General features: G+C 40.4%; 7 protein-coding genes across 7 annotated transcripts in view; 4 read left to right on the top strand and 3 right to left on the bottom strand.

The window, feature by feature from the left end:
* Window positions 1–1,348: 1,348 nt before the first annotated feature.
* CBG03004 lies at window positions 1,349–3,427 on the top strand (the record flags this gene model as incomplete). Its single annotated transcript, XM_002631162.2, has 9 exons — window positions 1,349–1,469; window positions 1,607–1,697; window positions 1,751–1,907; window positions 2,154–2,332; window positions 2,389–2,578; window positions 2,627–2,856; window positions 2,905–3,039; window positions 3,088–3,204; window positions 3,259–3,427. 9 exons carry the CDS (start codon window positions 1,349–1,351, stop codon window positions 3,425–3,427), a joined length of 1,389 nt encoding a protein of 462 aa, XP_002631208.2.
* Window positions 3,428–3,834: 407 nt separating this feature from the next.
* Window positions 3,835–4,640, top strand: CBG03005 (the record flags this gene model as incomplete). The annotated part of the gene is made up of 5 exons (XM_002631163.1): window positions 3,835–3,912; window positions 3,960–4,151; window positions 4,199–4,321; window positions 4,396–4,517; window positions 4,568–4,640. 5 exons carry the CDS (start codon window positions 3,835–3,837, stop codon window positions 4,638–4,640), a joined length of 588 nt encoding a protein of 195 aa, XP_002631209.1.
* A 473-nt stretch (window positions 4,641–5,113) lies between these two features.
* Cbr-mix-1 lies at window positions 5,114–14,988 on the bottom strand (the record flags this gene model as incomplete). The annotated part of the gene is made up of 17 exons (XM_002631164.1): window positions 5,114–5,359; window positions 5,414–5,713; window positions 5,919–6,044; window positions 6,113–6,385; window positions 6,433–6,682; window positions 6,728–7,320; window positions 7,371–7,463; window positions 9,204–9,362; window positions 9,640–9,734; window positions 10,291–10,387; window positions 12,539–12,689; window positions 12,734–12,873; window positions 12,921–13,026; window positions 13,071–13,222; window positions 13,268–14,199; window positions 14,730–14,813; window positions 14,895–14,988. The coding sequence occupies 17 exons, from the start codon at window positions 14,986–14,988 to the stop codon at window positions 5,114–5,116; spliced, it is 3,891 nt and encodes a 1,296-aa protein (XP_002631210.1).
* Window positions 11,207–12,417, top strand: CBG03007 (the record flags this gene model as incomplete). The annotated part of the gene is made up of 4 exons (XM_002631165.2): window positions 11,207–11,591; window positions 11,778–12,001; window positions 12,098–12,220; window positions 12,295–12,417. The coding sequence occupies 4 exons, from the start codon at window positions 11,207–11,209 to the stop codon at window positions 12,415–12,417; spliced, it is 855 nt and encodes a 284-aa protein (XP_002631211.2).
* A 225-nt stretch (window positions 14,989–15,213) lies between the features above and the next one.
* Window positions 15,214–16,886, top strand: CBG25575 (the record flags this gene model as incomplete). Its single annotated transcript, XM_045242321.1, has 8 exons — window positions 15,214–15,308; window positions 15,356–15,551; window positions 15,599–15,946; window positions 15,994–16,088; window positions 16,141–16,262; window positions 16,310–16,416; window positions 16,466–16,738; window positions 16,788–16,886. 8 exons carry the CDS (start codon window positions 15,214–15,216, stop codon window positions 16,884–16,886), a joined length of 1,335 nt encoding a protein of 444 aa, XP_045098114.1.
* Window positions 16,887–17,070: 184 nt separating this feature from the next.
* Window positions 17,071–18,524, bottom strand: Cbr-ech-4 (the record flags this gene model as incomplete). The annotated part of the gene is made up of 5 exons (XM_002631166.1): window positions 17,071–17,160; window positions 17,210–17,617; window positions 17,661–18,050; window positions 18,207–18,423; window positions 18,472–18,524. The coding sequence occupies 5 exons, from the start codon at window positions 18,522–18,524 to the stop codon at window positions 17,071–17,073; spliced, it is 1,158 nt and encodes a 385-aa protein (XP_002631212.1).
* Window positions 18,525–20,010: 1,486 nt separating this feature from the next.
* Window positions 20,011–25,489, bottom strand: part of Cbr-mpz-1 — a gene marked incomplete at both ends in the record, with an annotated part of 33,820 nt that continues 28,341 nt past the window's right edge. Inside the window, 7 exons of the mRNA XM_045242320.1 lie at window positions 20,011–20,094; window positions 20,141–20,287; window positions 20,347–20,496; window positions 20,546–20,836; window positions 21,321–21,416; window positions 22,233–22,861; window positions 24,640–24,706. Coding sequence (XP_045092149.1) covers window positions 20,011–20,094; window positions 20,141–20,287; window positions 20,347–20,496; window positions 20,546–20,836; window positions 21,321–21,416; window positions 22,233–22,861; window positions 24,640–24,706 — 1,464 coding nt within the window. The remainder of the gene's footprint in view (window positions 20,095–20,140; window positions 20,288–20,346; window positions 20,497–20,545; window positions 20,837–21,320; window positions 21,417–22,232; window positions 22,862–24,639; window positions 24,707–25,489) is intronic.

Here is a 25,489-nt window from a genome sequence, read left to right as displayed (position 1 = left end):
CTTCTAGCTGAGAAATCATCATTTCTAGAGCATTAGGTGTATAGGAACCTTTCTTACGAGAGAACGCAGTTACAGTAATTAAAAAATTATTTATTCAAGTTTTCTTTTTTCTGAATTTATCTCAGAAAGTTCCCATAACACTTCTTTAATTGTCTTTTCTCTCTAGAAATGCCCTCCGTTTCTGTGTAATTTGTGATGCTGATAAATTGTAGGAATTAGTCACAAACGTCGTGGTCGAATCATCTCCGAAAGATAAAACTACGAAGGTTATTGTAAAAATGGAATGTGTGTCACAGTGACAATGTTAATGATAGATACGTCATCAGAGACAATCAAGTTCTCTGTGTCATTTTGACATATCTATACCGTTTCAATTGTCACTATTAGACCATGTGAGAAATAGATTTGGTGACGAGAAAAAGATATGAGAGAGAGAGAGAGGGGGAAAGAAGACAATGTTTCTGTGGGTAGAAAAAGGAAAAGAAGAGACAGCATGGCAGCTCACCGGATGTCAATCAATGTCAACCCGTCTGCGTCTCGCGGGTCACTTCTGTTCCATTTTCCTCCCTAATGGCATGTTGTCACTGCGTCTGCGTTTGACACAAGTGAAACACACTTTCTCAATTCTGTCCTGTCTCTGTCACGCTAAATGAGAAGAGTTCTGAAAGAAAGAAGGCCCGACCACAGACAATATGTCCATTTCATCAGGACCTAGCCACCATTTTTTTGATATGTGGTTGTAGTCATCGTTGTCCATTGGCCGCCACCGCCGCTGTCTTCGTCGCCGCTCCTCTTTCTCATTCTCGTCACCCCTGTCTATGGCCATCTTCTGATGATCATCTCGAAGGTATTGGAGGGTGTGTGTGTATGTGTGTCTGTTTGCAGCAAAGAGAGTGTTGTCTGGCGACCCCAAGAAGAACTGTCATATTCAATGTGTCACCTGTCAGCTTTTGCTCTGCCTCCTGTGCTCTTTATCGTTGCGGAAGCACAAATACGTGCTTTCACCTTCTCCTCCTTCTTTTTCTTGTTTCCTACTCTCTAATATTTATCCTCATATAATTTCTTCATCTGTGATTCTAATTCCTTGAGTCTTTGTAAAGGTAACTGTTCTTCTTCTTCTTCTCCATCGTCCTTCTCTCAACAAATTCTGAAAATTGTAAGAGTGACGTCTTCGGAGGTCACTCAAGAATTCTCAAGAATTAGAAGTACGCCGAATGAAGTCTTCTCTAACTTTTGCTAAATATGATATAAAATCTTCTCTCTGATTTTTTGTGGTGTTTTCTTTTTGTTTTTCATTAGCATGCAAAAATAGAATGAACAATTCTCTGAAAATCTGTCATTTCCAGTGATGGACCAAATGATGGCGATGGTGAAGACGATGAACGGGGTGGTGAGTCCTCCAGCGGTATCCTCCATAGAAGCCGCGAATAGTATCGAACAACGGGTGGATGTTAAGTCAGAAGTGCCAGGTAAATATATTTTAATAATCGGAAACTGACAGAAAGTTCTAAAGTTTTCCATTCAAATGTTAAATGTCTAGTAGTTCATATTTGTAGAAGAAAAATGCAGACCTCCCAAATCAAACCAATTCACATAAAATTTTCAGAGTCAATGCTTTCTCAAGCGTTTCCCCATCTCAGCACATCAAGCGAGTCAACGAGCGAAGACCATTCGATGTCATTCGAATACTCAGAATCGTGAGTCACATGCGAATTCCACACATCAGTTTTTAATCGAGTTCATCTCTCAGCGAGCCACTTGCAGCAGATGGGAGGCCGCAGCAATTGTCATATCGTCATTTTATCGTCGGAGATCCACGAGAGAAGAAATTGCAAGAGAAAATCGAATTCGTTAAAATTGTTCTCAAGCACAAAAGTTCGCTTTTTGGGGATTGTGATGGGCACGAGGTGAGAAATTTCAAATATTTTTACTCTTGTAACTATGGAAAGGGAAATTGGTATTATCGTTGTACGAGAAAGTGAAGCTTGAGGCGCAGAGAGATATACAAAACATTTCTCTGTGTCTCCATCGTTTGCGTGTTGTTTCGTGTCGCCGCTTCGATATCTCTACCGTATTTAGACTGCTCTCTAAGTCCCACATTTTCAAACAGCAATAATATCTCTCTAAACCTGGAAATTGTATGAAAACTTCAGATAACCCCCCGTTCAAAAGAAGATTCATGGAAACGAGTTGCTGCTGAAGTGGAGTCTGCAAATCTGGAAAGCTACAGAGGGAAACCATGGGCTAGGTTACGAGACCACGACTGGCAGTATGTTAGAAGGCATGCATTGTCGCGAAATGAAAACTCAACGAGGCCAGGAGGCAAGTTGGGGTGAGTAGATGACGTCAAACTGGGAGATGAACTAGTTTTTGATTCTGATTTTTCAGTGAACTTGACAAAATCGTACTGGAGATAATATCAACAACAGCACTAGCAAACGCATTCAGTCAAGCAACTAATACCTTGATGTCTCAAGGATCCACAAATTCACACACTTCTCAGCAATCGACAGATAGTGTCGACATATGGCGATCTCTAATACTTAGTTCTGTGAATCAGGAGAGTACTGACAACCAGGTTCGTAGATTTCATTCTGGTTCAGTAGGATCTGAAGTTCTTTTCCAGGATATGCAGAGCTTCGATTCATTTAAAGATGAGAAATTGGCAATTTCTAAAATTGAAGATATATCCGCAAACACTACACTCTCGATTCCAGTACCTATCGCCCCTGTTGCTGTTTCAAATACCGCTGAAAATATTCTAGACTACATTAAGGCAACCCAGGTGTCACCGAGTTTATCTGTAGATGCGGCTATCCAACAAGCTCGAGCACTAACGAAATCTCCAATTTCCAAGTAAGACTACCACTTGATTGCGCCATTACTATATAGACGCAAGTTCAGAAGGATTCAAAATAGGTCAGCAACAGCTCCGTCGGTTTATGCCATTACATCTTCCACGTCTTCACCTCCCCAAATCACCACCACTATACCAATACAACCACCAGCAGCGAAACGGTCGAGAGTTGAATCAGAAAAGTAGGATTATTTTCAAATAATCAAAGATAGAATAATACGCGTTTATAGAAGTCCTGGCTCTTCATCGGTGACGTCTTCTTATGAGCAAAGGAAAGAAGCACTGACACTTCGAAAGCTGGAAGTTGATATTCGCCATACCGAATTGCTGAACGAAAAATTGGAATTGTAAGTATTTCGTATTTTTCCTTATTCTTCTTTCACACAAATAAATATTTTCAGAGAAATCCGCGCAATCGAAGCACAAGAGAAGCGCAATCAAGAGCTGCACGCGATTGAATTAAGAACTGCAAAAGCTAGAATGCTTCGTGGAGCAGCCATCGACGAACCATCAATTGACACGAATCAACGAGTACTGGTCCGTCAACCGAATGGGTACAATTTGGAATAGAATACTCCTATAGGAAAATTTTTATGTAGTTAAAATGTATAGATGATTTACTGTATCTATTTTCTCTTTGTTTCTTTGTTTCAAAAAACAATTCCGGAAAACCACTTTTCAAACTGTGATAATATCTAATCTCTGGGTTCTAGTTGACAATTTTAGTCATTATGCACGTACTGATCTCTGTCATGGTTTACTGACGCGCATCTCAACGCCGTCAGACGGGCTCTCTTCTCTAATTTTATAAAAATCTGTTTTTTTCCCTGTAAAATAAATTATTTGACTTTCTCTTCAACATATCGCCTCTTTTTGATATTGTCTCTCTCGTTTTCATATCTTCTCCCAGAGCTTGTTTACAATTTGAATAAACACAACAAGAGGCAAATGACTCATTTCGCAACCAGTTTGCAGCAATGGAATCCGTCCGAACCAACGCCGATTTTCGATTCTTTGTGCAATGGCCCTTCGGTATCTTGATGGGAGCTCAAACGGTTTGAAAGATAACATAGTTGCTTTCAATTATGTTCACTTTTTTCAGTTATTCTCTCTAATCTCTCTGATCGTCTTCTACTTTGCACCTTTTCTCTACGAAGGAACCTCCTTCGTTCTGTTCGTGCTTTCCCTTCTGCTTGTCTGTAGTGTTGTTCAAAATTTCATCCACGTCTTCGGACTCCACCGTCGCGTGTTTGTCATTTTCGGAAGAGCTCTCTTCATTCCGGCAACTTTTTTAGTGAGTTTTGTTTTTCATGGGTCCCTTTAACATTTTCAAAATTTAAGGTCTTCTTGACATCTGCCGCCGGTTGCATCGGAATGGCAATTTCCACTCTCATTGTCCTCATTGGTTTCATCGATTCCCTTCGTTTCAGTGTCCGTCTCATCATTGTCTACGCAATTCTCACGGTAATTCGAGAAGCAGTTAGATAATTGATCCCTAACGAGAACATCGAGCACAACTGAAAACTATCAACTTTCAGGTGACGTGTGCAATTCTGACAATCGCATGCACAAAGATCGTGATGCTTCTGTTTAGAGCTGCACCAAATGGACAAATCAAGGGTCTCGTTCAGGTTGTAATCGAAGGAGATCGCACTTCAAAGTGAGATTTATTCTGGAATAAGTAACTAATAATATTTTATCTTCTTGCAGGATCACCGCTGCTCATACCACAACGACAACTACAACCACGACAACCACCACAACTACCACGAACTTCGTCTGAAATTATCTTTGGTCTGAAATCATGTATTTATGCCTATTCCGAGTATTATCCAAAATCAATTGTCTCATTCATTCCATCTCAAAACATCGCTTTTTCTTCTCAAGTTGCCTTTCATTCTTATTGTTGCCCTTGCCACTCAACCATGTTCGTATTTTGTTTATGTAAAAAACGCTTGTCTGAAAATTGGCTTTAATCATGTCACATAAATTATTTCATTTGACTGCTTTATTTTGTCACAAGCTACATAGTGGGAAAATATGAGATTCTTAAAACTTGGAAAGGGGAGAGATAAAACATGGGAAGGGGGGAGGGTAAATGAAAGTAAGAGCTTAAGTGAGAAAATAAGTAGGTGATAATTTTAGATTGCGTATGAAACGCAAACTTGATATATAGAAGAAAAACGAATAAATAGCATGGTTGATAAATAGATAAACATGTGTGCAGGCAATTTATATTGGGAGATCATTTATGGGTTACTCCATCTCATCATCAGTGTTCTGAACTGCTTTCTTGGCCGATTTCTTAGATGGTTTCTTTGTTGCTTCTTTCTCGGCTTCAGCCACTTCGGTAGCTTGAGCGGCCAACTTCTTATCAGTTTGGAGCTTTTTCAGTTCCGCTCCTGACATAAGAGTGCATGAAGAGTGACCGTCAGCGAAGTGAGTTTGGAACAGAGCATCGGCGTTGGAGAACATTCCTTGTTTCAAGGATACAATGATGAACTAAAAAAAAACACATTCTGGTTGTGCTGTTTCGACGGGTGACCGAGTAAATACCTGACTGTCTCTGAAGTGAGCTTTGATCATTTTACCAATGTTAGCAGTGTGGGACAGATCAAGAGCAGCATCCACCTCGTCAAGAATATACAGAGGTGCTGGCTTGAATTTTAGCATGGCCAAGATCAAGGAGAGTGCAACAAGAGAGCGTTGTCCTCCGGAGAGCTCATGAAGGCTGTCCTTCACGACACCGTTGAAAGCAACCTTAACTTCGAGACCATCGCAGACAGTTTTGCCTTCTGGTGGAACAAGTTCCGCTGAGGCATCAGGAAGCAAGCAGTGGAAAATCTTTCCAAAGTCCTGGAAAAAATATGATACAACTATATAAAGATGATCTAATTGTTTGTCAATGGAGGAGAGCAAAATGTCTCAGTTTTCAGTGATTCATCTCACATCAATTCGAATTAAATCGTAGATTAGGACATCATTGACAGCTGCTGACCTCGAACCAGTGGGTGCTCGCGCGGCGCGCGCGCCCACTACCCCTCCACCACGCAACACTCACCGCATTGACAGACTCATGCGCTCTATGTATCTCGTCCGTTTTCTTTCTGTCGAGGACGGCGATTGTTTTCTTCAAAATGTTGAAGTCTTCCGTTAGTTTTGCTCGCTTGTTTTTGATGTCCATGACCTGTAATTTTCAGCGTATGTAAATAGTTGAACCTTCATCATGTGGAGAGTTAATAAAGCCAAACTCACTTTTGCTTCACATGTATCCAAATTAGACACGTTCTTCATGCAGAGAGATCTTTCAAGTTTTTCAATCTTTTCAGTATATTCTTTTACTTCAGTATTTCCTTTGTTGGCTGTGTACCCATCGAAATCGTAAATACCTCCCTTCTTATTGAAATGAGCTTGCTCATCAACTAGCCATTCGCATTTCTTGAGCAGTGAGGCAGCAAACTTTTTATGTGCAAGCTCAGACTCCTTCAATCGTACGACTTCTTTTTCTTTGTCTTCGATCTTGCTTTTCTGAAAAGGGGATATTTATACATATGAAAAAGTAGTGTTCAACTTACAAGCTTAGCCTCCTCTTTGCGCATCATAGTTATATCTTTAGCAACTTTTGCAAGACGATCTACGATCGTTCGTTGCTCAGTTTTCAGAGCGTGCAACTTTGCTGAAACTTCCTTATGCTCCTTAGACGCTGCCTCATACGCTGCCTCAGCTGCAGGCAGGCTTTCTTCCAACTCGCGAAGTTCCTCTTGTTTCTTTTCACATTGTGTCTTCTCGTTGTTGATAGTGTTGCGAAGCTCGTCAACGGCAGCTCTGAAAAATTATAACATTTCGAATTGAAAGAATTGTACAACATACTGTATTTGAAGAACCGCTCTCCTCGCTTTCGCAGCGTTGTCGTTGTTAGCTGCAGTGCGAGCTTCGATTTCTTTGAGCTGTTTACAAATCTCGGCCTTCCGTTTCTCCCTCAGTTGCGTGTCATTATGCTTCTTTGATTCAAGATCGGTGATTTTCTTTTGAAGAGCTGCAAGTTTTAGAGAAGCATCTGCGATCTCTGCATCAACTGGTTCGATTTCGTTCTTGAGATTATCAATGTCCTGTTGAACCATTCCTGCCTGCGAGGTTTTCATGTTACTCTGGTACACAGCCAATCTTCGTTCAGACTCCTGAAGCTTCGAATTCAACTCCTTATATTTTGTATGTTTGCTTTCAGTTGCAGAAATGTATTTCCTGATGTCAGTCAGTTCCACCCTCAAAGCCTTGATTTCGTCCAGCTGTTTATGGATTCCAGACACCGCGTTGATAATCGGCGTTTTTGAATGCTCACTGACTCCTCCGGACATCACTCCTGTAGGTCTAACGTCGTCACCTCGCTTTGTGAGAGTTCGTGATTTTACTCCGTCTGTATAGGCGACTTCTCTGGCACAATCCAAGCTATCAACCACGATAATCTGAAAAAGCCGCCGTTCAACTTGGATTTTCTATGACGAAGAAAGTTTACCTGTCCACACATGGCCTTGAAAGTATTGCCGACGCACTCCGGGTATTCAATCATATCCAGAAGTCTTACTACGTTTTCATGGTATTTCTCAGCCTGAAAAAAATTCACTTTCCATGACTTCATAGCTCCTCGGTTTTCTCTTGAATATTTAACTCTGATAGTATAAGCTTCAGTAAGAAAACAAGTCCTGGATGAAAGTCGCTCGCAATTAACGTTGACGATTAGGTTCCTAAATGCATTCTCTTCCTTTTTCTACCCGCAACAAGTGATGTCTTCTATTTCCCCTTTATCCAAATTGTCAATGCTCAATTGGAAAAAGATAAAGTTTGCAGGAGGCATCCAGGATCTGACAAAAGAGCACAACATATGGAAATGTCATTTTCCTAAATTTATATTCGCTCACACACTCGCGCGCGCGTCTATCGACATCTCCCTCTCAAATATTCCTTTTTTCTGGCCGCTCTCCTCAGTTTTCCAAACTTTGCATCGGTTCGGCAAAAAGATGATGTTTAGCAAATGCACGCACACCACAATTTCTACTTTCTCTAGGGACGCACCATTCTTCTGACAATTATTCATTTTTTTCGCGCCGTTTCTTAGTCGATAGACAATATATCTGGGCAACAAATAAGTGGTCTATTGAATCTGGAACGATGCAGTCGTAAACTACTCCACAACGAATTCAGTTTGAGTGAGCACAGCAGAATAAGTCTGCGTTCCTTGGTCGAACACAGTTCAGTGCTCACCGCTGAGATGCCCGAAGCTTGTAGGAGAAGAAAATTCAACTGCGGCAAGGAGGCGAGGCGACGTGCGTTTTACTAGTTTTGATTCATTAGACTATGAACACGGTTTCCACTTCTCCTATTTCCGAGCCTAGGATAACTAGATTCCATTCCTTGTACTCCTGTTAACTAACACACAGCCGCACAAAAACAAAATGAGAGGAGCGGATATTCTATTGAGCGTATCCATCTCCTATGAAGACGTACTATTTCGAAAGGAGTCTGTGTTCAAGTAGTATGTTGTCAGAGCCAGCCGTTTTCTTTCTTTCCTTCTCATTTCGCTAACTTAGTTTTTATTTTCTTTTCTTCTTCCCATTCGTTGTCGCATTTTTCCGTGAATGTGGGTATCTGAGTGTGCATCCTTCTTCGCCCAATAGTCTTCCTTTCTTTAGTCTTCTTTTTTTTTCCTATGTTGTTGTTTTTCTGATGCCTTATTGTCACTTTTTGTCTTTTTTCCTCATTTTTTGGTTCACCTACCCAAGAAACGAACATGGATGTGTATTCTGTATCCCACTGCTGCCGAAATAAAACTTATCGCGTTCAAAAGATTCTCTAAGAAAATGATACTCATCCAGTTCAGATATATATTGTTTTTTGCACAACTTTCGTTTTAATGAATGCAGGCAGAAAGCAAAGGAGGAATACGGATTGGAAATATGTTTTGGTTCCTACGCTTCGTGCTGCTTTGTCATGGCCTGGCTACGCCTCATATATACTGAATGCGAACTCTTCTCGCTCACACCATCTAATCCACATTTATTTTCTCAATCGAGCAATTCGAGTAAAAATCAGTTTGTGGTTCGTATTCATTTCTCTCGCCCCTTTTTAATCAAAAACCTTTCTCTCCAACATGCACGCACACTCATACCACCGTCGGCTCTATCTTCGAACAAACAACGCTTTAAAACGACGACTACTGCTCTTTCGCGTACACGGAAAGAAGCTTAAGAGACCCAATCGAAATTTCTATTTTCTCTGCCTCGTTTTAGCTACCGAGATACTTTTCGTACCGCTGAAAAAGACCTCTTGAATATGATCTGCAAAAACTTACAACTCTTTGAGCTCTTTGAAGTGATTGATCGTTGATGATCGTGTATCTGTTGTTTCGGTGGTTCTCTGAGATTGGAATCAAGGTTCGACGTCCGGGTAGACATTGGCTTTCAATCAAGACCCGGGCGACATCTTGGTTGCGAACTACAACGTTGGTGTACTGAAATATATAAATCATGATTATGGAACGGATCTGTTCATTTTAAACAGTTTTTTCCCTAAAATAATATTGTGACTGCTCCCATATGTACACTTCAAGCGCTGTTTTCTTTTCTGTCTCATTTGTTGGTTTTTTCTCAGACGTCCCATAGTCTTCTGCCAGTCCCCTTTTTCTAATTAATCCCCCTTGTCCCCACTCCTTCCAACTGCACCCGAATCTAACTCTACGCCTCTTTTCTTTTCATTTTCGCTCGTTTTCTTCATTCTTCCATCAAAACCTGGGCACCGCAGCCGGTCGGTTGGTGATTGTCAGCCGGTGCCTTTCTCTCCATCAGCGCTTCAAAAACGGCAACGGCAACGACTACGACAAAAACTAAAATAAAGAAAACGAGAGAAGCAGCAGGAAGCATAGTCGTATTTTCACTCCCCATCTGGCTAGCGGTTTATTCTATCCTCTATCGGTGATGCGATGCTCTTTTAGAATTTTCTGACTTCGATTAAGCGTCCTCAGAATGCAAGTCGTATTGCTTAAGAACAATCTAATTCGAAATAAGCCTGATGCTAGAAGCCATGTAATGCCAAAGTTAACGTTTTTCGAAACTCGCAAAACGCTTTTCTCTCTCCTTTTTCTAGCTATCATGATGGTGTCTGCCCAACTTCGACGATGAAATAGGATATTCCATCAAAGAATAAGCAGTTTCGAAGAAATGCGGACCTCGTCTTCAGCTCTCACCTCCCTTGCAAAACTAGATTAATAATTGAAAACTTTCCGATGTGAACATCAATGTCCGGAAAGTTATACTTCTCTTTACAATTATCTCTCGTGTCATCAGATACTTTTTCTACGCCCAATGCTCATTTAATATTGAAAAAAATGAAAAAACAACGAGTTTGTCTGCCTCCAGTAACCGGTTGATTCATTCATTCACCTCTGCCTGAGGCGATCATTGGTCTGTAAATTATAGCTCTGGAAGAGGCAATGGGAGGAGAGAAAGACAGAGAGCTTCTTCTTCTTTCGCTCTCGTACTGAAATGGCTGTTTTTTTTTTCCAGAAGTCTCAATGCTACTGACAGCTTTGTCGTTTCGGACGCAGTAGAAGAGAAGGTTTTCGGTTCGACACGGACGTCCGTCACTTCGGAGGCACTCAACTCAACTTTCGTCGAAACGTGACTTTTCCGGCGCGCCCCGCCCTCTGCCTCTTTTGCACCTCGGCGTTTCATCCGACCACTAGGGGCCGACATTCTTTCTTGATTCCTCAAAGCCACGGACGACTGCGCCTTCTATTATCAATCATCCCTTCCACATAGCTTGTTCATTTGTCTATCGTGTTTTGCGCAATGGGAGAGAGGCTACGACCAATTGAGCAGGAAGACATATATTCGTCGTGTTCAAGAGGGCTCTTTTCCAAAAATTCATGCCAACGCTTTCACATTAGTCATGTTTTGTATTGGCGAAAAAAGCCGTATTCTTCTTTCTTTCACATTCTGTTATCGTCGTCGTGCAACACGCCGAGTTATCTCTATTCAGAATGGGATTTATAGCCGTCTGGTTCTCAGCTTCCTCTGGTTTCTTCATTTCCTTCCGCGCGCTTTCTAAACACGTTCGACTAGTCTTCTAATCGTGTCTATTGTACATTCGATTTTTATTTTTGTCATGTCCTTTCACTGAGCTCTCGACACCAAATTAGCGCACTTTGTAACACCCGAAATCAAAAGAGGAAAGACGAGCAAGAAGACAACATGAAGCGAGAAGACCACAAAAATGTATTCTATTTCCAATCTATTTTCTAACATACTTTCTCTGTCTACATACATTCACTACCATTTCATATTTACAGTTTCAGATATGACGTCAAGTGAAAATGTGATAACTCTTAATGTGGGTGGCTCAGTCTACACAACCACACGGAGCACATTGAGCAAGGAAACAGATACATTGCTTTCCGACCTTGCATCCGGATCGCTAACGGATGATGAGAAAGTTAATGTCGTTTCGATGCCAGATGGAACTCTCTTCATTGATCGCGATGGACCACTATTTGCTTACATTCTACATTTCTTGCGAACTGACAAACTATCGTTGCCTGAGCAGTTTCGTGAAATAGCTCGTTTGAGGGACGAAGCTGACTTTTATCGTCTCGAGCGATTCTCAGCCCTTCTTTCAACGGCTACATCAATTTCCCCTCGCCCACGGACCGCCAATGGGTACGCTACGTCTGGAGCGGAGACTGGTGCGTTTGTTTGTTTTCGATTTTCCATGCATGATGCATCGACAAAATGTCCTAATTCATGTGGGCGGTGTCCCATGGTTGAAAAATAATTTTCTCAGCGAAAACAATCAAGAATCGCACGATTATTGACTATAAAAATTCATCAATGAGTGTCGTCAGTTTGAATCTATCTGACTACATTTACAGGCGGCTACATCACTCTTGGATACCGTGGCACTTTCGCTTTCGGTCGAGACGGACAAGCTGATGTGAAGTTCAGAAAACTTCATAGGATCTTAGTATGCGGGCGCGCGACGTTGTGTCGAGAGGTGTTTGCTGATACTTTGAACGAGAGCCGTGACCCAGGAGGTCCAGATGACGGAGAGAGATACACTTCTCGTCTTTATTTAAAGCATCAATGTCTTGAGCGGGTGAGTATATGTTCTTTCATTATGTCTTGGGTAACTGCACCAATCGAAAGGAAAATTAATTCGCATATCCTTTCAATGTTATGTTTTCTCTTTCAGGCGTGCGATTTGATGGCCGAGAAGGGATTCAAGCTCGTTGCTACCTGCTGTTCAGGAGCAAACGGGCTTGCTGCCGCAAACCATCCTATTCTCACAAGTAATATGGGAAATATCAATCAAACTGTGAGTACTAGCTAGCTTCTGTGTAGAGCACTTGAAAAATTTGAAAAAGAATGATGACAAGGGTGTTTTTACAGGAGCTCATGAACCACCGAAATTGTGGAGATTACGAGGAACAACGCTGGGCGCACTACACAGAATACGTCTTCTTCCGCGAGCCACAGACTGGATACATCACCCCATCGCTGCGAGAACTATGAACTAGTCTCGATTCTCAAATTCTCCTATTCAACACGTTCAGATCTGTATCTAACTTTTTCTCCTGTCGCATTTATGGTGTTATATAGATATAGCTGGCTTGAAATGAAAAAAAAAACAAACCGCTCCTGAAAGAGCAACATCAACCGCCATGGCGTAATCCTTGTACTGAGGTTTGAGTCTAATCAGATGAAGGACCAAGCCTTCAACATCTCTTTCGTAATTGAACCAGGGAACTGGTGGATCGACAAAATTCATTGCATAACGACCACCACTGAAAAATATTGACTTTTTTGGGAACCATGATCTCACACCAACCAAACATTGTTCAGAATGTTGTCATTGACACGCTTTAATTGATGAATCCTGTCAGTAATTTCTTGTTCCCTCTCACGACGTTGAACATCTTCATCAGCATTGTAACCGAGGCTTTGAACTTGCTGAGTGATCTTTTCGACCTGGAAGATAAGGACTTGGTTCCGATTTGAATCAGAACTAAACATACGGCTTTAGTAAGTTCAGCGAGGGCAGTTTGATCTGTTCCGCTTTTCGAAGCTAGACTTGCGAGTTTGTCCATTGCTCTGTTGAGGTTTGCTTGAATACGATCTCGGCTGGAAACAGTTCTTTATATTTTTCTTTTCTGTACATTTTTTACCGATTATTCGCAGTTTTGACCTTGGTGTCCAAATCTGCTGCTTGTGCTCTAGTTTCTTGGATATATGTTTCAAGAGAAACGTGTTCTCCTTTGTCATTCGTAACGGTTCCTCTTGACATTCCTTCGAGCTCACCGCGGAGTTTAGTGATAAGCTGTAAATGTATAATTATGATTACGAACAAGTGAAACATTAATACCGCTTTATTCTCTTCATGGGAGTCAATATCTTCGCCTTTGTCGTTTTTGATGTTTTCCAATTCAACCTGCTTTGAGCCGAGAACTTTTTCATCATTTTCAATGCGTCGAATGGTCCGCTCAATTTCGCTTTTTAGTCGGACGATTCCTTCCTCAACTCCTCTTTTCTCCTGCTCCAATTTAAGAGAAATCTCCTGTTTTGTCTTGTTTTCAAGTGATAAATCAGTTTCCATTGCCGGATTGTCACGAAGAGCAATCAGATTTTGTTGTTCGTCTCCCTTTTTTCCGATTTCAGCAACCACTTGTTCAATCCGTTGATTAAGCTCTTGGGCTTCATTGGATACCAATTCCATGTGTTCCATATCTCTTTTGCTGAGCTCCACAGATTGATGGTATTCAAATGCTCCCAGTTTCCGTTGAGAATTCTCTTTCAGTTTTGCAAGACGTGTCACTTCCACCATGTTCTTCCGATCTTCCCGGAATTTTTCCATGCGCGGATCGATACTTCCTTCGAAAATTCGGTCAATCTCCTTGAGCTTTGCTTCCTTGAGAAACAGAGTCTTTTCGGCCTCTTTTCTTTTCTGATCATACATTTTGGTTCCTGCTGCTTCTTCAACCATACCGAGAATTTCTTCTGGCTTCATGTTCAATACTGTCGTGATGCGACCTTGCATGATCAAGAAATGTGGGTTGTTGACGTTGAGTCCGACGCCACGGAAGAAGTCAATCATCCGTTGGGTGGTTGCAGAATGTCCGTTCAACGTATATCCGGTGTAACAGCTTTTTCCGGTCGGAAGCGCAGTAATGTGTCTTTGAACTACAAGCTCGTCCAAATGGTCCATTCCAAACGGAGATTGCTTTTTGTCTCTGTTGTCGAAACGAATCTGCACAACTGCCTTCGAGCCTCCATGGGAAATCAACTCGTTCATTGACTCTGAAAGAATCGGTCAGTTGTTTAACCTGCTATAAGTAGCACAGACTTTGGTTTAACTAGTGAATTTATAACGCAAACTTTTCGCAACTTCTCCCTGTGATTGAGCTCAAAAATCCACTTGCCTCACTCACTTTCTATGCTAACAATGTAGTGTCTCATTGTTGTGTTCAACGCATTCACATGCACTACGCCAGTTATCTGCACTATCACTCACAATATCAAGCCCTTTGCATATGATTCACCATGGAAATAGCGCGACTCTGGCGCTTAATCCCAGCCTCGCACCTATCGATGCTATACTAGGGCAAAGAATCTCAACAAAGGAAGATGTCATAAGAGCAATGAAGACAACAAGGGAAAATAAAGTTTGACAAGATATTTAGTTTTGAGCTACTGGAAATATTGAAAGAAAGTAATAAAGAGGGATGTGAAAATAATTATAACCAATCAATACTATTTTCTAAGTAGAAGTTGAATAACCTAAGCATACAGGTGAACCTTAAAAATTAAACGAATCAAAAATAACTCACTTGCTCGAATGTTGTCCAGTTTGCTGATTCCAAGGAGAAAACAAATTGAATCGAGAACGTTAGACTTTCCACTTCCATTGTATCCTGAGAAAATTATGTTGGAAACTGATCATTAGATTTAGCAGGAAGCTTTTAACAAAACAAATTTTTAAAAATATTACATACCTGTGATCGCATTGAATTGCGGTGAGAAAGGGGCGATTTCGGTGTGCTTCTGGTACGATTTAAAGCCATCCAATTGGATGGATTTAATGTGCATTTTGAGCACACCTGAATGAAATCAACGAGAAGACTGCTTCAGTTACCAACGTTGCTGTGAGATAATGAAAGATGAATGCACGTGTTTGAATGGATTTGGCGCGCTTCCAAGTCCGCAATGTTGAACGAGGTGGTGTTTGCACTATTGGATGAATCATGCTTTACGCGCAAACGACAGTTTTCTTTTTTTTTCGCTAATCTGCAAGTTTTCCAGATAAATATTCAAATGGAAAATGTTGAGCTTTTAATGGATTCTGAGAAAGAAGAAACGGTCTCGTCCAGGCAAAATCTAGAGGAACAGCAAGAAGAAAATATTCCCGGGTACGACATTTATTTTTGAATGTTTCATTTAATTGACACACCTACAGGTCGTCTCCAGAAGGGGTTTTCACTCATCAAGAAAATAATATTTTTGAAGCGATTGGTAGTCAAGATGATCTTGCGCAACATAGCATTCCTTTATCAGCAGAAGAATTGAAACATGACGAAGAAAACGTCGATCAGCAAGCAGATGGTTTAGATCAGAGAGAGCTTATCGTTGAGGATGGCGATCAGCAATACGAGGTTTTTTTAAATCCAAAAGTTTGAAAATTTCATACATTTCATTTCAGAACATGGTGCAAATTACATCTGAAGACATGTACGCAGCTGGATTTGAAATGGAAGATATAAATAATTTAACAGAGGAACAGTTGAGTGTTGTTGTTGCAATCAGCCAGGAAAGACAAGCCAAACAAAACGATCAAGAAGAAGTTGTTGAAGAAGATTCTCATGATCATATGATTCATCATGACACGCTCGGGAACAATTTCGGACGGAATGAAGCCGGTGGTGATGCAAATCAATATCCAAGAGACGAGGATGAGGAACATGGTCATATGGATGATGCGTCGATGCATATAATTCTTACCCATGATGGAGGTGTGAACATAACCGATTCAAAACAGCAACAGTTCTATGTGAGATTGACCATAATCATACATAATCCAGAAAAATTGAATTGTAGATTTCGGCAGCTGAAATCGCGACTCTCAACATTGATCTGAATAATTTGAGCCATGAAAATGTGAATCAACTTTTGCAGATAGCTTTGCCATCGATGTGAGTGGAACCATCTAACTAACTAACTAAATATGCATTTTTCTTATTATAGGAAAGAAGGAAACGATATAAAACAAGAAGACACCTACAACCGGGAGGAACTCGATCAAGCACCTTCTACGAGCTATCATCATCATCAGCATCATCAAAATCACAATCCTGATATTGATAATAGTAAACGTCTACTCTCTCCTAGTTTTTTCAAATGGTATATTTTTCAGAGAGTTCTAAAAATGGGTTAATTGGGGAGACAGTGCAGATTCGAACAGCAGATGGCCAACTTCAAGATGCTGTTGTTAAATATAGCCGAGGGAATTCAGAATATAAAGTAAATAATAAACTTAAGAATCTTGTTATCATCAAGAACCCATTTTCAGATTCAGTTTATGAATGGGGAGTTCGCCTATGCTAATATCGACCAGCTGTTTCATCAAAGAATACTGAATGATCATGACAACTACCAAATGGCAAATCCAGCACCTATGACGATCCGGAGATCAGATGTCGCTCATCTTGCTGCACAGAAAAGAGCTGCACCTTCAACTGATGATTTATGTCCTCCTGTTCTGAAACGGTCCTACCACCTAGCGCCGGTTGTAGACGGTCCTCATCACACACCTAACTTCTGTTGTCCAATTTGCGATAAGAAGGTGATAGTTTTTATTCTCGATATTTCCTGAATGACTGCTTCCGTTTCAGGTATTTCAAAAAGAGCCTTCTTACATAGTAATTCGATTACCAGCGTGCGATTCCTGTACTCGTGAGAAGATCATTGTGCTGGACGAACAGAACAGCTGACACATAAAAGTTTATATATCACTTGTTCAATAATCATTTTATGTTGCCTATTTTTCACAGTATCATATATATTAAGACATAATCTTATACATTTATTCTTCTTATACAGATTCATTCACAAAAAAGGTAAGACTGGCAGAAAGTAATTTTACACGAACTTTAACTTTTCACGACTGAAGGACATTTACTTCTTGGAACCCTTCATAATGAATGCTGCAATAGCTTGGTGGCATTCCTTTGACTGCCAACGTTCAGCGATCAAATCACATTCCATCTGAAAATTAAGTAGGAAGATTCTTGTGCTGAAAAGGACAGAAACGTACGTCGTTAACCTTCAGAAGTTGATCTTTGTGGAATGAACGCAACAATGTCTTGTTTATACGGAGACTCTCTGGTGGAAGTTGAGAGAACGACTCGATGGCCTTTTGAGACTGATCTTGGAATTCGTTATCTGGCACCACTTCATTGATGAGCCCGTAATCTTTTGCAGTGTGTGCTGAAATCTTCTTGCAAACCAGTAGAAGTTCAGATGCTCTCAGTGATCCCATGATAAGTGGGAAAGTGTAGCTAGAAGCTCCTTCTGGTGACTGTCCAAGTGGAGCGAACGGAGTGTGGAAGGAGGATTTGTCGGTCGCGATGACGTAGTCAAACATTCCGAGCACTGTAACAGCGATACCAACGGCGGGCCCGTTGATCAAACCAATTAGTGGCTTTTCGTGTTTAATGTAAGCCTGAACAAAAATGAATTCGAGTGAAAGCAACAAAAAAACTCACATCAACATAGTCGTGAAGAACAACCTTAGCAGTATTCGCCATCTCAGCCACTTGTTCCTTACTTCCTCCAGCGGCTGCTTTGAAATTGGTCAAATCATTTCCAGAGCAGAAGTATGGTCCGTTGGCAGCAATCACTGTGATAGATGTTGATTTATCCTGGTTAGAAACTTCCAAAGCTTTTTGAATCCCTTTGTACATGTCGAGGGTCAATGCATTGAACTTCTTTGGTCGGTTCAATGTGATTTTGAAGATTTTTCCTTCCTTCGATACGGTCAATCCATCAACATTTTCCAGACCATCAATAGAAGGACCAGTTGGTTCTGGAGTTGAAGCGGCTTCCTCAGAAACAAGTCCACCAATAAGTTTTGCATAGTTAGCACGAGCTTCATCCTAAAAAAAACCATATTTACTGTCCGATTTATAAAACTGCCACCAGCGTGTTTGCATACTCAGTAAAAGATACCTGCTTTTTTATTCTGAATGCAAACACGAAGTGACAGTTTTTTTATTTTGATATTATAACCAAATTGAATTAGTTCAGCGAACCTGTGACTGCCCTTTCACACTATTCCATGCATCAAACTTCGCGCGTCCGACAAAATCGATCATCCCTGGGCGTGTCCCTTGAACATCTCCGACAGTCGCCTGCTTGAAGAGAGCATAAATCTTTAATTTAACGTCATTATCTGGCTCCTCTTTCAAAGTCTTTAAGTTTTTTTGGGCTTTCTCGAAGTCAGCTTGCGAAGAGAAAAATCGGGCGCCTCTGAAATTGTAAACAAAATATTTTTCGGCAGACAAAACGTATGCTCACATCTGGGGATTATGAAAAACGCTCCTTGCGGCGGAAGACAGATTTCGAAGCATTCTGAAAGGAAAGAATCGTAAAATATGTGGAGACTACTCCAAACGTGGATACAAACAAGTGGAAACCTGGAGAGAAAAGTACGAAGTACACGAGGCCGGGAAACTGAGAGGATGATAAGAACGGCGGCCGTCGCGTTGTTGTTTTGAAGAAACCAGCTACACACAAAGCTACGCGTAGTATTTGTATTGTGAAGCTACATCAATACTTTTAAATGTAGCGAGATATCATTCTAACAGTGAGAATTGAAGTTGAAAAAAGAAGAAAACCAATTATTAAGCTTCGACCAAAAAATTTAATTACATTAAAAAGGTTAAACTTGTTAGAAAAACGGTGATTTGCCAATTTAGAAAACAATAAAAATGCAAAAAAAAAGGAAAATTTGCCAGCAGTTCCGAGAGCACACTAACTGGGAGGAAAAGAAAAAGTGGGAAGAACCATCTGGGAGGAAAAATGGGCGGAGTCGGGAGCGGGGCCTAATTTGCAACCCTGGCACGGTTTTGCCGCATGGTTTATTTTTACCATTTGGTACCTGGTCATGAAAAAAACCGTGCGGCAAAACCGTGCCAGGATTGCAAATTAGGCTCCGCCCCCGACTCCGCCCAATTTTCCTCTTTCTTCCCACTTTTTGTTTTCCACCCAGTTGGTGTGCTCTCGCAGTTCCAAGTACTGTAAAATTTTGAAGGAACAGGGTGGAATCCTAGTAATGGTCTCGAGCGGATAAAAATATTTTTGCATACGACTGTTTCGAGATTGAATTTGGCAAGAAAACGACACGAAATTTGAAAATCTGGCACATGTTCGAATTGTTTCTTACAATTAGGGTTTCTTTTTTTGGCAATTGAAAAGCTTTACCGAGCGGTACCTGTTAGTTGATATTTATTTAACTTGTGATAAGAGAAAAATCACAAAAAAGAGTTCAGATGAAAAAAAAATTTATTATGGTCTATTCACTGAAGCTCAGGGCGGGTGAACCAATGAAGATAGAAATTAACAGAAACTAGAGCATACACTGAAAATGGGTTCAAAAACAGCTAGAAGTTGAAATGATCGAGAAAAAAAAGACTTTGGAAAAGAAAATTACGAAATTGGAAAAAAAAATAGTGACCCTGTAATTATCATTGAAAAAATTTAAACGAGGCGAAAAGGATAAGATGAAAGGCTTGAATTCGCTGCCTACAAAATGCATAAAATTGCTCGCCTAAATAATTGAACAAAAGAAGGAATCCACCGAGAATCCTGAGTTGAGATTTGGATTTTGAATCGAATTGAGAAAAAAATGAAAATATAACAGTATAATTATAAGCGGCACACAGAAATTGAGCATTTTTGAAAGAAAGGAATGAATATGGGAAATTCTAAAAGAATTTTTGACAAAAAAAATAGAAAAAATACACCCCGTAGATTATGAATAGATTTTTTTGATGGAAGATTATATATTAGAATGTATCACAAAATTTAATGAAAGTTAGTTAGAACTGCTCCGAATTATTGTTGGGGAATGCTGTGGGGGCGAGCGATTTGAAGATATAGTCGTTCGCCAGAAGCTTTGACAAATGTGACAGCGGAGAGCTAAAATAAAAAAAGGAATTGAATTTAAAATGAAAATAATTCATACCTGATCTGTAACCGGCAACGCATTCACTGCCAAAATGCGGTCTCCCACTTTCAATTTCTCGGCGGCAGCTGATCCAGGTTGAAGGGAAGTGACCAGAATTCCTCGTGTTCTTTTACCGATTCCCATTCCGAGTTGTTGATCGACAAGCTGAAAATTTTCAATGATTTTACTAACAGTCAGGAAAAAAAGAGAAAAAAAGGATTTACCTTTTTCAATTCAACTAGCAATGTGTCACTTCCTTCCTCCTTCAAATCATGAATAATGTCAATTGCCAGAGAGTTGTTGTTATTACTGCTGGATGTGGTTGTGGTTACAACTGGTCGTTCTCGTTCTCGTTCTTCCTCCTGGACACTCGCCTAAAACACTCTCCATTTTATATTCTAGACAAAAAGCTAAAAAACTTACAAAATCATTTCCAGATGATGGTTCTTCTGTAACCGGAGAGAGACCAGCTGGCTCTTGCTGAATTTCACATCCTTCTGGAGAGGTATGCGTGATGATTGGACGCATTGGTGGAGCTGGTGGAGGTACATCCGTTCTTTCTTCCCGAGTCGGTGCTGTCTCAACTACCACGTTAGGCTCCGGCAGTGCATTTGATGACGTGGTAGCTGACGTACTTGGAGTTGAAGCGGCTAATGGAGAGGTGGTTGTGGTGAGAGCCACCGGTCTAGCGGGGTCGTTATTATTCTCATTTGTCTGAACAGAATTGTATATGAGCAAAAAAGATTCATCTAGAAATTATAGAGTAACCGTATAGGTAAAGTGCTGGTGTGAGATATGAAGTGGTGCAAAAAACGGAATCGGTTAGATATATCAAGAAATTAGAACCAGCACTTTGTCTATGGTATTACTGTAATTGAGGTAAGCACGTGCAGAATCGGCCCAAAAAATGAATAAAAATGAGAGATTATATATGGATAGTGAGAAGGTGAGAAGGTGCGTCCAGGTTTCAATTCAAAAAATAAGAGGAAGATTTCGCTACGAATTGAAAATTAGAACAATAATAATGAAAAGATAAATATTGACATGAATCTACATGCGTTTTTGCAGCTAGTGGAAAATAAAATGTTTAAGTGAATCGAAATGAAAACTGAATGCATCATAATCATCATCATTATCAACTAGTATTGTGAAACTTGTGATTTTTTGGTTGCGGCCTGCCATTCGACACTGTGCTTACCTTTCTACCAACCCTTGGAGTCGTCGCCGATTTTGCCAATGCTTGCGTTGCAGCGTGCACTCGGTTCGCTGTTTCTGTGATCTTCCATCGGCCGAGCTGCAAGATATGGAGGGTTTAGAAATTGAATTTAGAAATTTTAGGTTTTTAAAAATTAGAGTTGCAAATATTCCAAATTGATAGATTAATGCTCTTATAGAAGGGCACCCTATTAAGTGCACTGTGAGCTCAACTATCTCGGTTGCCATAAAATATAACAAAAAGTAGTCAACTGATAGAGTATTCACCATAATGTCACTAGTATTTTACCAGTTGACGGATTCTTGATATCTTTCATGTGAACCGAGATAATTGAGCTCAAGTTGACGGTTTGGGTGGGCTTCTATTAGAGCATTTACGGTATGAGGCTATTCAGAAATCTTGAAACTTTACAATGAATTTGGAACTCTATAAATCAAATTCTATCAGGAAAGTATTTGGATCTAGAATCCTCTCAAATTGACACATGAGATTTTTTATCTGAAAATATGTTTTTGTGAAGTTCCCACTTGCTACTGTAAATTCTCAAAAACTAACTTTTTTCCCGATCTTCAGGATTGAAAGCTTATTTAACTTTTACCTGTTTCTCACAAACATGTTCTGGAATCCAAATACAGGTCAAAAATTCATAAACGAAAAATACCGAAAAAAAAACCTTAAATGGACAATGTCAAGTTTTGAACTCATTTCTCTTGGCTCATGTGCGAGATATTAAAAATTTGTCAACTAATAAAACATTTTTGATATTTTGATGAACAATTTATCAGTTGACAATTTTTTTATATCTTTGGTAGGAACCAGGATAAATTGGCTCGAAGTTTGAAGTTAGGGCGCTTTTCTTTACAGGTTTTATGGTAGAAATCTTTTTTTTCTAACCTTCAAATGAACTTTTCCAGTGATCGTCTTCAACATAGCGGCCACATCTTCTTGCATACATCCTCTGACATCTTTTCCATTTACTTCCAGAATTTGATCTCCAGTCATCAGTCGTCCATCTGATTCTGCCAATCCCCCTTTCACGATTTCACTGACATAGACACCCGGTTCATTTTTTCTTCCAACTATTGATATTCCAAGACCTCTTCCAGTTTTCTTCACTAAATCTATTTCAAATATATTATAGATTTGTGTTGGATCAAGTAACGATAACTGCAGATTCACATCTCGATAAATCAGTAACCGAACTTTCGGAGGTGTTCTTCTGAGGTAAGCAATCGACTGATCATGTGTGACTCCTCTTAACGACGTTCCATTTACTTCTAGAACTTGATCTCCAGGTTTCAGCCGTCCATCGTGTGCTGCTGCTCCATCCGAATAAACTTCATGAATGACTACCGTACCCAAAACAGTATCTGCTCCACCGACAATCGAAAGACCCAATCCTTTACCATCCTTGTCGATCTCAATCATTGTTTCTCGTGCGTTTTCGATGGCTTGCGTTCGTTCTATTGAAAATGACTTCTTCCGGCTTAATTCTGAAATAAAATGAAACGTTGAACTGCATTCTCCCTTCAGTTTTTTCAGAAACCTTCATGTTTGGTCTTCAAAAAAATCCAGAAATATTTTTGTTTTTTCCACATACAGTACCGGACAAAAGGTTGTAAACGCCAAGTTTTTTGAGCATACTACTTTTTGAGAGCAGATATCGAACCAAAATTTTCACCAAATATTTCGGTAAAGGGTTGCCAAATCGTGGCCAAGTTTCATACAAAAATTTGAAAAAATAACGTTTTTTTTGAGAAAAAATTGAATTTTCGAAAAAAAATCAAATTTTGACCCAAATTTTTCAAAAAAGCATAATTTCCGAAAACCACTTTTATTCAACACCAAACATATAAAAAATAACAAATTGAATCTAATATTTTGTTGCAAAGCCACGAGAGTCAATGACAGCCTGACATCTGCGCTGCATGGAGTCGAGCAAATTGTCGATTACTGTCTGTGGGATCTTCTTCCATTCCTCTTCCAGTTGTTGGTACTTTTCGTCCACATTTTTGGCTTTTTCCCTGCCAATCTTCTCTCCAGCTCATCCCATAGATTCTCGATCGGATTGAGGTCCGGGGACTGGCTTGGCCAATCCATAACGCGAACTCTGCGGCTAAAGAACCAATCCTAAAATCGAAAATACTTTGAGACATCAGAATCTTTTGTACCTTGACGAATTTGGAAGTGTGTTTCGGATCGTTATCCTGTTGGAAAACGATCCCACGACCCATGGCTTTGTAATGTGGCAGCATTTTGGATTCTAGGATATCCTTGTAGACGTAGCGATCCATGATAGTTGTGATGCGATGAATCGGTCCGATGCCTTTTCCGGAAAAGACACCCCAGACCATACAGCTGCCTCCACCGTGCTTGACGGTTGGTAATTGGTATCTGGGATCATACCGAGAGCCAACTGGACGCCGCATCCATTGAATCCCGTCGCTTCCGAAAAGCATGAACTTGCTTTCGTCCGACCACAAAACCTGGTTCCAATCTTGACGAGTCCAATTGAGGTGTTGCTTCGCCCAGGCAACTGTGGCTTTTCTGTTCTTCTCCGAAATGAACGGCTTCTTAACTGGACGTCTTCCCATGATTCCAGCTGCTCTCAAACGACGTTTGACGGTCGAGGTCGATGGGGAAACCGGACTAATCAATAATACCTCCCGTCCAATCGCAGGCGCAGTCAATCTTGGATTGCTTCTGGAGACGCGGGCAATGTTGATATCATCCAGATGAGAAGTGACACGTGGGTGGCCGATATGATACTTTACTGTTTTACATCCGTGGCTCTTCCAGCGCTTCAAAAATCTAGAAATGCATGGTTTTCCTACGTCAAACTGAGAAGCTAGATCTCCAAGAGATGCTCCATTTTGGTGTCCCCGAAAAATGGCTTTTTGCTCCTCAACGGTCAAGTTACGCTTTTTCCCAGCTCTTGGCATACCTGAAAACTAAAAGCTACTAAAAAAACATTGAAAACATTGATAAATTTTGAAAAAAAATAGGTCTGAAAAAAAGGGCGAAAAACCCGATTTTTTCGAAAAACTGAAAAATCTGCAGAATCGCGTCAGCGTGTTTGCGTACAACTCGCTGACCGTAGTCATACCTTTTGACTTGCCCCTGTAGTTACCAGAAAAAAAATCACGGAATTCGGTTGGGTATTCGTTGAGTTATGCTCGAAAAACCCTGCGTTTACAACCTTTTGACCGGTACTGTAGTTGTGTCATCATCTAATTAATAACAGGTTCTTGGTTTTCCTTTCAAAATTTTTCCCTTATTCATTTTTCAATAAAAAAAGTACCTTCTTGATTTGGAGCCGCATTTTCAATGCCTTCCGTAGTTGGTGGCATTTGTGCAGTCGTTGACTTCTGTAAAAAAGATGCAAGTCATCAAGAAAAGCTGTTTTTTGTGAAATTGGGAAAAATAAAAATGGAATGGAAGAGGGATTGGAATGGTCAAAGAAGTAGGTAAAATAAAACGGAGAAGAGCATTCTCTCTCTCTCTCTCTCTCTCTCTCTCTCTCTCTCCCTCTCTCTCTCTCTTCCCACAAAACGAAGACGTCGCTTTCAATTTCCGGTAGAGAACCATCATGTGTTGTCAATCAAGAGCCAGTATAGGCTCCTCCCCACTCCACATTCTTTGGAATTAAGTGAGCTGAGAGTAATTATTGAATAATAGTAAAAGGGGAAACAAAAATTGACCAAATGGAATGAGTACTGAGAAAAATCGAAGAAGAAGTAGAAGGGGCCCGTTTCTTTCTGTTTCTTTCTCATTCTCTCCTTTTTTTTCCGGGGCTAGCCTATTCGGATGAAAATCGAGACGAGAGTAAGTGGGCGCGAGTTGAGTTGAGTTGTTGCATAGCCTAGGCGGGTACTCGGGACCCCCGTCATGCCCATACACATAATCTCACATTCCTTCGAGCTTGAAAAGAAGAAGAAGAAGAAGAAGACATATAAGAAGAAGAAGAAGAAAAAAGAAGGCAACTGCTAAAGTTGTATCTTTTTCTCACTTGAGATAGAGAGAGAAAGAGGCGAGAAAGCGATTTTTTGATAAATGAACTCCTTCTGCAAAACGAGGATCTGATGACGTTAGGAGCAGAAAAAAGAAAAAGAAACTCAGCACGTCTTAGTCCTGGATAAGAGTTTCTGTTC

Source organism: Caenorhabditis briggsae (genome assembly GCF_000004555.2).
Source record: "Caenorhabditis briggsae complete genome, chrII, whole genome shotgun sequence".
Classification (NCBI taxonomy): Eukaryota; Metazoa; Nematoda; class Chromadorea; order Rhabditida; family Rhabditidae; genus Caenorhabditis; species Caenorhabditis briggsae.
This window is presented reverse-complemented; position numbering and strand designations above follow the sequence as displayed.